We start from the raw sequence: 12,427 nt of genomic DNA, 5'->3' as shown, positions 1-12,427 counted from the left end.
GGGAGAGGGGAGGGAGAGAGGGGAGGGGGGAAGGGGGGGAGCGGGTGTCGGGTCGGGGGGGGGGGGGGGGGAAGCGGGCCTCGGGTTGGGGCGGGGGAGAGAGCGGGTCTCGGGTCTCTGTCGGGGCGGGGGGCAGCGGGTCTCCGGTCGGGGGGGAGAGCGGGTCTCCGGTCGGGGGGGAGAGCGGGTGTCGGGGCGGGGGTCGGGTCGGGGGGGGGGAAGCGAGTGTCGTGTCTGGTCGGGGGGGGGAAGCGAGTGTCGGGTCTGGTCGGGGGGGGGGGCGGGGCGAGTGTCGGGTCTGGTCGGGCGGGGAGCAGGAGCTGGCCGTGGGAGGAGCCTCATTCACACAGCCCCAGTGAGGCCATTCAGCCAGGGCTAAGGGCTGCATGCTTCGGGCCCCTCCCGCAGTTCGGCGCCTGGAGCTACTGCACTTGCGTGCCGACTGTAGCGCGCATGTGCAGAGGTCCCGGCACTGTTTTCAGCGCAGGGTCCTGGCTCCGCCCCCCCCACAGCTCGTGCCGGCTGCACCGACTGCCACAGGACCTGTAAGTCGGTGGAGACTACCGAGGATTTTTTTAGGCGCCGTTTTAGGCGCGAAAAACGGGCGCCCAGCTCGGAGGGGCGCCTGTTTTTTTTCTTGTGGAAACTTGGGCCCTAAATCTCACATCATTCAAGAAGCAGTCAGATGCTGTCTTGCTGAGAGCGCAGGTTTCTATGGAACGACGAACTAGAGAGGCCTCCATGGCACTTTTATTTGTGAGCTATGAATGTAACTTACAAGATCTTTCTTTTGGTAATTAGCTGGTGTAACAGAGTGAAAAGACAGAGGTCTCAAAATGGAAGAAGCAGAAAGACTTGAAGAAATTGGACTGAATGTGCAACAGATTTTCTAAAGCTTGTTGCATGTTCGAGCAACACTAATTTAGGAAATGATAAGTCAACTCTGCGTTTAGATGCCTGTGTGTAAAGTGCAGAGCTGCATGCAAGTAAACAGTTTCTGGTGTTGATTTCCACTGGCAAAAACCCAGTGATAATCTACATCGACCTTTTGAATGGATATTGAGTGCAGCTGTATGTGACAGTGTCGTTCTCCTGTCATAAACACTGAGGGTTTATAAGCTGCAACAACTCCTATGAAGCTGCTACAGTCGTAATTTTAGAAAAGGCTACATCTCTGATTTTTGAGAGAATGCACTCTAGCATGCAGCACCTTTGAGAACTGGTTTAAATATCTTTTCAATATGTAAGAAATTGCACAGGAATACACAGCGCAAAAAGACAAATAGGTCACAAACAGAAACTTTAGTAGCATCTTTCAGATCCACATAAGTCAAATTGGACAGTGAAGAAATAGGGATAAAATATGACAATACTTTAAAGGAATACAAAGAAACTAACAGAATAGTGAAATATTTTCCAACTGGAGTAACATTGTTTATAGAAGATTCAAAAATAAATATCTTCAACCTTAAATTAAACATTTTATAGAGGGTTTTTGGTATTTGCATTGCACCCAAATACGGTGCATTGCGATTCTCTTTTTGCGGTTAACTTGGAGCCGTCGATCCATTAAATTTTGAACTTCTTTCAAACCAGCTGAGATGAATATATTTGCGATTTCTTCTGTAAAAGAAAAACATCATGTTTATATAAAAAATTATTATAATAGTAACATACATATAATTAGCAATCAGGTAAATATACATTTTGGTGCCTACAATTATTATTACAATTGTGGACCAGACAAAGAACTACTGTGAATAAGAATTATATGTAGAGAGAGAGAGAAAATCAGTTATCAACTTGCGTTGATAACTGATTTTCTCTCCTTCTACATATAATGGGTTAATATATAGGGTTAATAAAAAGAAATTGAAGAACATTCCACAATATTGTCATTGGCAATGTTTTTCCACTTCTTATCACCCACGTGGCTCTTCAGCTACCATTCTGAACATCACTTTAAAAAGGGTAAAGAATCAAATTTAAAAGATCTATGTCCAAAATAAACATAAAAGGGAATCCAAATGTCTTGTATAGGCATATTAACATTAAAAGGGTTTTACCTCTGTGGCTTAAAATAGAAAAAAAATTAAACCACTTTTTAACAATGGAGTTCACAAACCAGTATATAATTAAACACACTGGTCTACAATTTAATGGCAGCAATATAATAAGTGGGTTACCACCACTGTTAAAGTAGTGGAGCATTTTGCGTTTGTCGACTAATATTGGTAACAGTGATTTCTACTCTTTTGTGTTCAATAGAATCAGCAATAACTGAATATTAAATCCTTCCATAGCTCAGTGTCCAGTAATCTTTCAATGAGGCTGCGGCTAAAACATCACCTTTGCTCTGTGACTCAAGATAGTAATATAAAGCATTCTGTTTTGAGCTAAATTTTCCTGTGAATTACATTCTCCCATCTTCACTAAAGGAGTTTTCAACATTTCAGCCAGTCACTTCTGGAGACAATGGACAGGCAGCTCACACTACCTACTGAGGGTTTTTAAAACATCCTTTGCTTGTGTTAACATTTCTTAAAATAGATTAATTTCACTTTTATTAACAACCAAGTCGAATATTTAATGAGAACTATATACTCAATCAGTAAGTAAGGAAGATATTAACGCATTTGTGATCTTACCATGTGTAGGTTTTGCAGATTTCCTCATTTGTGGAATAAATTCTGTATTACATAACTCCTCACTGAGCATTCTCTATAATTTAAAGTTCTCTGCTATTGTTCATACCTTTAGTGAAGAAGTAAACGCAAGTACCATCTCCTCGAACATAAAAGTTTCCAAATAAGCAGCGACCTAACACAGAGAATTTAAATATTTACAGGTTTGAAATTAACTGAAAATATTTTGATACATTTTGCACAAAAATGTTTATATTCTCACAACTACATAGCAAATTCAAATTCTTTCACATTAAGTGATCTTTTTCACTCAGTATACATTAACGGTCAAAGTGTAATGTAGCCAAGTTCGCTGATGATACAAAGATGGGTGGGAAAGCAAGTTGTCAGGAGGACATAAAGAATCTGCGAAGGGATATAGACAGTCTAACTGAGTGGGCAAACATTTGGTAGATGGGAGTATAATGTGGGAAAATGTAAGGTTATAAACTTTGGCAGGAAAAATAAAAAAGCAAATTATTATTTAAATGGAGATTATAAAATGCTGCAGTACGGTGGGACCTGGGGGTCCTTGTGCATGAAACACAAAAAGTTAATATGTAGGTACAGCAAGTAATGGCAAATGGAATGTTGCTCTTTATTGCAAGGGGGGTGGAGTATAAAAACAGAGAAGTCATGCTACAACTGTACAGGGTATTGGTGAGACCACACCTGGAGCACTGCTAACAGTTTTGGTCTCCTTATTTAAGGAGGAATACACTTGCATTGGAGGCAGTTCAGAGAAGGTTCACTAGGTTGATTCCCGAGATGAAAGGGTTGACTTAGAAAGGTTATGAAGAAAGGTTGAGCAGGTTGGGCATATACTCATTGCAGTTTAGAAGAATGAGAGGTGATCTTATTGAAACATATAAGATACTGAGGAGGCTCGACAAGGTAGATGCAGAGAGGATGTTTCCTCTCGTGGGGGAATCTAGAACTAGGGGACATAGTTTCAGAATAAAGGGTCGCCCATTTAGAACTGAGATGAGGAGAAATTTCGTCTCTCAGAGAGTTGTAAATCTGCGGAATTCTCTGCCCCAGAGAGCTGTGGAAGCTGGGCCACTGAATATATTTAAGGTGGAGATAGGAGAGACAGATTTTTGATCGATAAGGAAGTGAAGGGTTATGGGGAGCGGGCAGGGAAGTGGAGCTGAGCCCAAGATCAGATCAGCTATGATCTTATTAAATGGTGGAAACATAGAAAATAGGTGCAGGAGTAGGCCATTCGGCCCTTCGAGCTTGCACCACCATTCAATAAGATCATGGCTGATCATTCACCTCAGTACCCCTTTCCTGCTTTCTCTCCATACCCCTTGATCCCTTTAGCCGTAAGGGCCATATCTAACTCCCTCTTGAATATATCCAACGAACTGGCATTAACAACTCTTGGCGGTAGAGAATTCCACAGGTTAATAACTCTCTGAGTGAAGAAGTTTCTCCTCATCTCAGTTCTAAATGGCTTACCCCTTATCCTAAGACTGTGTCCCCTGGTTCTGGACTTCCCCAACATTGGGAACATTCTTCCTGCATCTAACCTGTCCAATTCCGTCAGAATTTTATATGTTTCTATGAGATCCCCTCTCATCCTTCTCACTCCAGTGAATACAGGCCCAGTCGATCCAGTCTCTCCTCATATGTCAGTCCAGCCATCCCGGGAATCAGTCTGATGAACCTTCGCTGCACTCCCTCAATAGCAAGAATGTCCTTCCTCAGGTTAGGAGACCAAAACTGAACACAATATTCCAGGTGAGGCCTCACCAAGGCCCTGTACAATTGCAGTAAGATCTCCCTGCTCCTGTACTCAAATCCCCTAGCTATGAAGGCCAACATACCATTTGCCTTCTTCACTGCCTGCTGAAGCTGTATGCCAACTTTCAATGACTGATGAACCGTCACACCCAGGTCTCGTTGCACCTCCCCTTTTCCTAATCTGCCGCCATTCAGATAATATTCTGTCTTCGCGTTTTTGCCTCCAAAATGGATAACCTTACATTAAACTGCATCAGACATGCATTTGCCCACTCACCTAACCTATCCAAGTCACCCTGCAGCCTCTTAGCACCCCCTCACAGCTCCACACAGTTTAGTGTCATCTGCAAACTTGGAGATATTACACTCAATCCAAATCATTGATGTATATTGTAAAGTGCTGGGGTCCCAGCACTGAGCCCTGCGGCACTCCACTAGTCACTGCCTGCCATTCTGAAAAGGACCCGTTTATCCCGACTCTCTGCTTCCTGACTGCCAACCAGTAGAGTGGACAAGGGAGAACCAGTTGATGTGGTGTATTTGGACTTTCAGAAGGCTTTCGACAAGGTCCCACACAAGAGATTAATGTGCAAAATTAAAGCACATGGGATTGGGGGTAGTGTGCTGACGTGGATTGAGAACTGGTTGGCAGACAGGAAGCAAAGAGTAGGAGTAAATGGGTACTTTTCAGAATGGCAGGCAATGACTAGTGGGGTACCGCAAGGTTCTGTGCTGGGGCCTCAGCTGTTTACATTGTACATTAATGATTTAGACGAGGGGATTAAATGTAATATCTCCAAATTTGCAGATGACACTAAGTTGGGTGGCAGTGTGAGCTGCGAGGAGGATGCTATGAGGCTGCAGAGTGATTTGGATAGGTTAGGTGAGTGGGCAAATGCATGGCAGATGAAGTATAATGTGGATAAATGTGAGGTTATCCATTTTGGTGGTAAAAACAGAGAGACAGATTATTATCCGAATGGTGACAGATTAGGAAAAGGGGAGGTGCAACAAGACCTGGGTGTCATGGTACATCAGTCATTGAAGGTTGGCATGCAGGTATAGCAGGCGGTTAAGAAAGCAAATGGCATGTTGGCCTTCATAGCGAGGGAATTTGAGTACAGGGGCAGGGAGTTGTTACTACAGTTGTACAGGGCCTTGGTGAGGCCACACCTGAGCATTGTGTAGTTTTGCTCTCCTAACTTGAGGAAGGACATTCTGCTATTGAGGGAGTGCAGCGAAGGTTCACCAGACTGATTCCCGGGATGGCGGGACTGACATATCAAGAAAGACTGGATCAACTGGCTTGTATTCACTGGAGTTCAGAAGAATAAGAGGGGATCTCATAGAAACATTTAAAATTCTGATGGGTTTAGACAGGTTAGATGCAGGAAGAATGTTCCCAATGTTGGGGAAGTCCAGAACCAGGGGTCACAGTCTAAGTATAAGGGGTAAGCCTTTTAGGACCGAGATGAGAAACTTCTTCACCCAGAGAGTGGTGAACCTGTGGAATTCTCTACCGCAGAAATTTGTTGAGGCCAATTCACTAAATATATTCAAAAGGGAGTTAGATGAAGTCCTTACTACTAGGGGGATCAAGGGGTATGGTGGGAAAGCAGGAATGGAGTACTGAAGTTGCATGTTCAGCCATGAACTCATTGAATGGTGGTGCTGGCTCAAAGGGCCGAATGGCCTAATCCTGCATCTATTTTCGATGTTTCTATGTTTCTCTATCCATGTCAGTATATTACCCCCAATACCATGTGCTTTGATTTTGCACACCAATCTCTTGTATGGTATCTTGTCAAAAGCCTTTTGAAAGTCCAAATACACCACATCCACTGGTTCTTCCTTGTCCACTCTACTCGTTACATCCTCAAAAAATTCCAGAAGATTTGTCAAGCATGATTTCCCCTTCATAAATCCATGCTGACTTGGATCGATCCTGTCACTGTTTTCCAAATGCGCTGCTATTTCATCCTTAATAATTGATTCCAACATTTTCCCCACTGCTGATCTATAATTACCCGCTTTCTCTCTTACTCCCTTTTTAAAAAGTGGTGTTACATTAGCTACCCTCCAGTCCATAGGAACTGATCCAGAGTCGGTAAGACGGTTGGAAAATGATCACCAATGTATCCACTATTTCTAGGGCCACTTCCTTAAGTACTCTGGGATGCAGACTATCAGGCTCCGGGGATTTATCGACCTTCAATCCCATCAATTTCCCTAACACAATTTCCCGCCTAATAAGGATATCCTTCAGTTCCTCCTTTGGTCCCTCGGTCCCCTAGTACTTCTGGAAGGTTATTTGTGTCTTCCTTCGTGAAGACAGAACCAAAGTATTTGTTAAATTGGTCTGCCATTTCTGTGTTCCTCATTATAAATTCACCTGAATCCGACTGCAAGGGACCTATGTTTGTCTTCACTAATCTTTTTCTCTTCACATATCTATAGAAGCTTTTGCAGCCAGTTTTTGTGTTCCCGGCAAGCTTCTTCTCGTACTCTATTTTCCCCCTCCTAATTAAACCCTTTGTCCTTCTCTGCTGAATTCTAAATTTCTCCCAGTCCCCAGTTTTGCGGCTTTTTCTGGCCAATTTATATGGCTCTTCCTTGGATTTAACACTATCCTTAATTTCCCTCGTTAGCCACGGTTGAGCCACCTTCCCTGTTTTATTTTTACTCCAGACATGGATGTGCAATTGCTGAAGTTCATCGATGTGATCTTTAAATGTTTGCCATTGCCTATCTACCATCAACCCTTTAAGTATCATTTGCCAGTCTATTCTAGCCAATTCACGCCTCAAACCATCGAATTACCTTTCCTTAAGTTCAGGACCCTAGTTTCTGAATTAACTGTGTCACTCTCCATCTTAATAAAGAATTCTACCATGTTATGGTCACTCTTCCCCAAGGGGCCTCGCACAAAAAGATTGCTAATTAGTCTTTTCGCATTACACATCACCCAGTCTAGGATGGCCAGCTCCCCAGTTGGTTCCTCGACATATTGGTCTAGAAAACCATCCCTAATACACTCCAGAAAATCCTCCTCCACCGCATTGCTACCAGTTTGGTTAGCCCAATCAATATGTAGATTAAAGTCACCCATGATAACTGCTATATCTTTATTGCATGCATCCCTAATTTCTTGTTTGATACTGTCCCCAACCTTACTACTACTGTTTGGTGGTCTGTCCACAACTCCCACTAGCATCTTCTGCCCTTTGGTATTCCGCAGCTCCACCCATACCGATTCCACATCATCCAAGCTAATGTCCTTTCTTACTATTGCATTAATTTCCTCTCTAACCAGCAATGCCACCCCGCCACCTTTTCCTTTCTGTCTATCCTTCCTAAATGTTGAATACCCCTGGATGTTGAGTTCCCAGCCTTCGTCACCCTGGACCATGTCTCCGTGATGCCAATTACATCATACCCGTTAACTGCTATCTGCGCAGTTAATTCGTCCACCTTATTCCGAATACTCCTCGCATTGAGGCACAGAGCCTTCAGGCTTGTCTTTAGAACACACTTTGCTCCCTTAGAATTTTGCTGTAATGTGGCCCTTTTTGCTTTAGGTTTCTCTGCCCTCCACTTTTACTTTTTTTCTTTCTATCTTTTGCTTCTGCCCCCATTCTACTTCCCCCTGTTTCCCTGCATACGTTCCCATCCCCCTGCCATATTAGTTTAACTCTTCCCCAACAGCACTAGCAAACACTCCCCCCAGAACATTGGTTCCGGTCCTGCCCAGGTGCAGACCGTCTGGTTTGTACTGGTCCCACCTCCCCCAGAACCGGTTCCAATGTCCCAGGAATTTGGATCCTTCACTTCTGCACCACTGCTCAAGCCACGTATTCATCTGAGCTATCCTGCGATTCCTACTCTGACTAGCACGTGGCACTGGTAGCAATCCTGAGATTACTACTTTTGAGGTCCGACTTTTTAATTTAGCTCCTAGCTCCCTAAATTCGTCTCGTAGGACCTCATCCCGTTTTTTTTTACCAATATCGTTGGGACCTACATGCACCACGACAACCTTTTCAGAATGTCCTGCACCAGCTCAGAGACATCCTTGACCCTTGCACCAGGGAGGCAACAATACCATCCTGGAGTCTTGGTTGCGGCCGCAGAAACGCCTATCTATTCCCCTTACAATTGAATCCCCTATCGCTATCACTCTCCCACTCTTTTTCCTGCCCTCCTGTGCAGCAGAGCCACCCACGGTGCCATGAACTTGGCTGCTGCTGCCCTCCCCTGATGAGTCATCCCCCTCAACAGTACCCAATGCGGTGCATCAGTTTTGCAGGGGCTGACCGCAGGGGACCCCTGACTGCCTTCCTTGCACTGCTCTTCCTGTTGGTCATCCATTCCCTATCTGGCTGTGTACCCTTTACCTGCGGTAAGACCAACTCACTAAACGTGCTATTCACGTCATTTTCAGCATCGCGGATGCTCCAGAGTTCATCCACCCACAGCTCCAGTGCCGCAATGTGGTCTGTCAGGAGCTGCAGGCGGATGCACTTCCCGCACACATAGTCATCAGGGACACCGGAAGCGTCCCTGACTTCCCACATCGACTCTGGATCAGTTCCTATGGACTGGAGGATTGCTAATGTCACACCACTTTTTAAATAAAAAGGGAGAGAGAAAACGGGTAATTATAGACCAGTTCGCCTGACATCGGTGGTGGGGAAAATGTTGGAATCGATCATTAAGGATGAAATAGCAGCGCATTTGGAGAGCAGTGATAGGATCAGTCCAAGTCAGCATGGATTTATGAAAGGGAAATCATGCTTGACAAATCTTCTGGAATTTTTTGAGGATGTAACTAGTAGGGTGGACAAGGGAGAACCAGTGGATGTGATGTATTTGGATTTTCAAAAGGCTTTTGACAAGGCCCCACACAAGAGATTGGTGTGCAAAATCAAAGCACATGATATTGGGGGTAATGTACTGACGTGGATAGAGAACTGGTTGGCAGACAGGAAGCAGAGAGTCGGGATTAACGGGTCCTTTTCAGAATGGCAGGCAGTGACTAGTGGAGTGCCGCAGGGCTCAGTGCTGGGACCCCAGCTGATTTAGATGTTGGAATTGAGTGTAATATCTCCAAGTTTGCAGATGACACTAAACTTGGTGGCGGTGTGATCTGTGAGGAGGACACTAAGAGGCTGCAGGGTGACTTGGACAGGTTAGGCGAGTGGGCAAATACATGGCAGATGCAGTATAATGTGGATAAATGTGAGGTTATCCACTTTGGGGGCAAAAACACGAAGGCAGAATATTATCTGAATGGCGGAAGATTAGGAAAAGGAGAGGTGCAGCGAGACCTGGGTGTCATGGTTCATCAGTCATTGAAAGTTGGCATGCAGGTACAGCAGGCGGTTAAGAAGGCAAATGGTATGTTGGCCTTCATACAAGGGGATTTGAGTGTAGGAGCAGGGAAGTCTTGCTGCAGTTGTACAGGGCCTTGGTGAGGCCCCACCTGGAATATTGTGTTTTGGTCTCCGAATCTGAGGAAGGATGTTCTGGCTATTGAGGGAGTGCAGCGAAGGTTCATCAGACTGATTCCAGGGATGGCTGGAATGACATATGAGAAGAGACTGGATCAACTGGGCCTTTATACACTGGAGTTTAGAAGGATGAGAGGGGATCTCATCGAAACATGTAAGATTCTGACTGGACTAGACAGGCTAGATGCGGGAAGAATGTTCCCGATATTGGGGAAGTCCAGAACCAGGGGACACAGTCTTAGGATAAGGGGCAGGCCATTTAGGACTGAGATGAGGAGAAACTTCTTCAGTCAGAGAGTTGTTAACCCGTGGAATTCCCTGCCGCAGAGAGTTGTTGATGCCAATTCATTGGATATATTCAAGAGGGAGTTAGATATGGCCCTTACGGTTAAGGGGATCAAGGGGTATGGAGAAAAAGCAGGAAAGGGGTACTGACGGAATGATCAGCCATGATCTTATCGAATGGCAGTGCAGGCGCGAAGGGCCGAATGGCTTACTCCTGCAACTATTTTCTATATTTCTATAGTACAGGAGGAGCATAACACGTGTCCGAGCTGTCCTGCCATGACTTAACCCTTAGATACACTTAAATTGGCAACAACAATGCTAAAGATTACTTACTGATATAGAAAAGAAAAAGAAAAACTACTTACCAATCACCAGCCAATCACTTACCCCCTTGGCTGTGAAGTCACCTTTCGATTTCTTTCTACTTCTTTTTTGCCTTCTCTCCCTGCTGCAGCTGGCCTTTATAGGCCTCTCGACGCTCACCGGACTACCCGAACTCCTCCGACTGCTGCCTCTCCGACGCACTGGGTCTTTATAGGCCTCTCGACGCTCCCCAGACTACCCGAACTCCTCCGACTACCGCCTCTCCGACGCGCTGGGCCTTTATAGGCCTCTCGACGCTCCCCTGACTGCCCGAACTCCTCCGAGTGCCGCCTCTCCGAACTCCTGCTGGACCTTTATAGGCCTCTCGATGCTCCCCGGATTGCCCGAACTCCTCCGAATGCTGCCTTTCCGACGCGCTGGGCCTTTATAGGCCTCTCGACTCTCCCCGAACTGCCCGGAACTATTCCAGTTGTGGCCTCACCAAGGTTCTGTACAACTGCAATAAGACCTCCCTGCTCCTATACTCAAATCCCCTAGCTATGAAGGCCAACATACCATTTGCCTTCTTCACCGTCTGCTGTACCTGCATGCCAACTTTCAATGACTGATGTACCATGACACCCAGGTCTCACTGCACCTCCCCTTTTCTTAATCGGCCGCCATTCAGATAATATTCTGCCTTCGTGTTTTCTCCACCAAATTGGATAACCTCACATTTATCCACATTATACCACATCTGCCATGCATTTGCCCACTCACCTAACCTGTCTAAGTCACCCTGCAGCCTCTTAGCATCCTCCTCACAGCTCACACCGCCACCCAGCTTATTGTTATCTGCAAACTTGGAGATATTACACTCAATTCCTTCATCTAAAGCATTAATGTATATTGTAAATAGCTGGGGTCCCAGTACTGAGCCCTGCGGCACCCCACGAGTCATTTAATCTTTTTCTCTTCACGTATCTATAAAAACGTTTGCAGTCAGTTTTTATGTTCCCAGAAAGCTTCCTCTAATACTCTATTTGCCCCCTCCTAATTAAACCCTTTGTCCTCCTCTGCTGAATTCTAAATTTGCTGCTTTTTCTGGCCAATTTATATGCCTCTTCCTTGGATTTAACACTATTCTTAATTTCCCTTGTTAGCCACGGTTGAACCACCTTCCCGGTTTTATTTTTACTCCAGACAGGGATGTACAATTGTTGAAATTCATCCATGTGATCTTTAAATGTCTGCCATTGCCTATCCACCGTCAATCCTTTAAGTATCATTCGCCATTCTATTCTAGCCAATTCACGTCTCATCCCATCGAAGTTACCTTTCCTTAAGTTCAGGACCCTAGTTTCTGAATTAACTGTGTCATTCTCCATCTTAATAAAGAATTCTACCATATTATGGCCACTCTTCCCCAAGGGGCCTCGCACAACAAGATTGCTAATTAGTCCTTTCTCATTACACATCACCCAGTCTAGGATGGCCAGCCCTCTAGTTGTTTCCTTGACATATTGGTCTGGAAAACCATCCCAAATACACTCCAGGAAATCCTCCTCCACCATATTGCTACCAGTTTGGTTAGTCCAATCTATATGTAGATTAAAGTCGCCCATGATAACTGCTGTACCTTTATTGCACGCGTCCCTAATTTCTTGTTTGATACTATCCCCAACCTCACTACTACTGTTTGGTGGTCTGTACACAACTCCCACTAGCGTTTTCTGCCCTTTGGTATTCCGTAGCTCCACCCATACAGATTCCACATCATCCAAGCTAATGTCCTTCCTTACTATTGCGTTCATTTCCTCTTTAACCAGCGACGCTATCCCACCTCCTTTTCCTTTCTGTCTATCCTTCCTGAATGTTGAATACCCCTGGATG

General features: G+C 45.0%; 1 protein-coding gene across 4 annotated transcripts in view; it reads right to left on the bottom strand.

Annotated features, from left to right (window-relative positions):
* Positions 1–1,342: 1,342 nt before the first annotated feature.
* The window catches only part of mettl8 (methyltransferase 8, methylcytidine), a 65,909-nt gene continuing 54,824 nt past the window's right edge, over positions 1,343–12,427 (bottom strand). For 3 of the 4 annotated variants that reach the window (XM_070875651.1, XM_070875654.1, XM_070875653.1), the window contains exons 9-10: positions 2,755–2,820; positions 1,343–1,623 (exon numbers count right to left, since the gene is read on the bottom strand). In XM_070875651.1, coding sequence (XP_070731752.1) covers positions 1,469–1,623; positions 2,755–2,820 — 221 coding nt within the window. In that variant the 3' untranslated portion in view covers positions 1,343–1,468. The remainder of the gene's footprint in view (positions 1,624–2,754; positions 2,821–12,427) is intronic. The other variant, XM_070875655.1, reaches the window with a different exon arrangement.

The sequence above is a fragment of the Pristiophorus japonicus genome, chromosome 3, assembly GCF_044704955.1.
Source record: "Pristiophorus japonicus isolate sPriJap1 chromosome 3, sPriJap1.hap1, whole genome shotgun sequence".
Lineage (NCBI taxonomy): Eukaryota > Metazoa > Chordata > Chondrichthyes > Pristiophoridae > Pristiophorus > Pristiophorus japonicus.
This window is presented reverse-complemented; position numbering and strand designations above follow the sequence as displayed.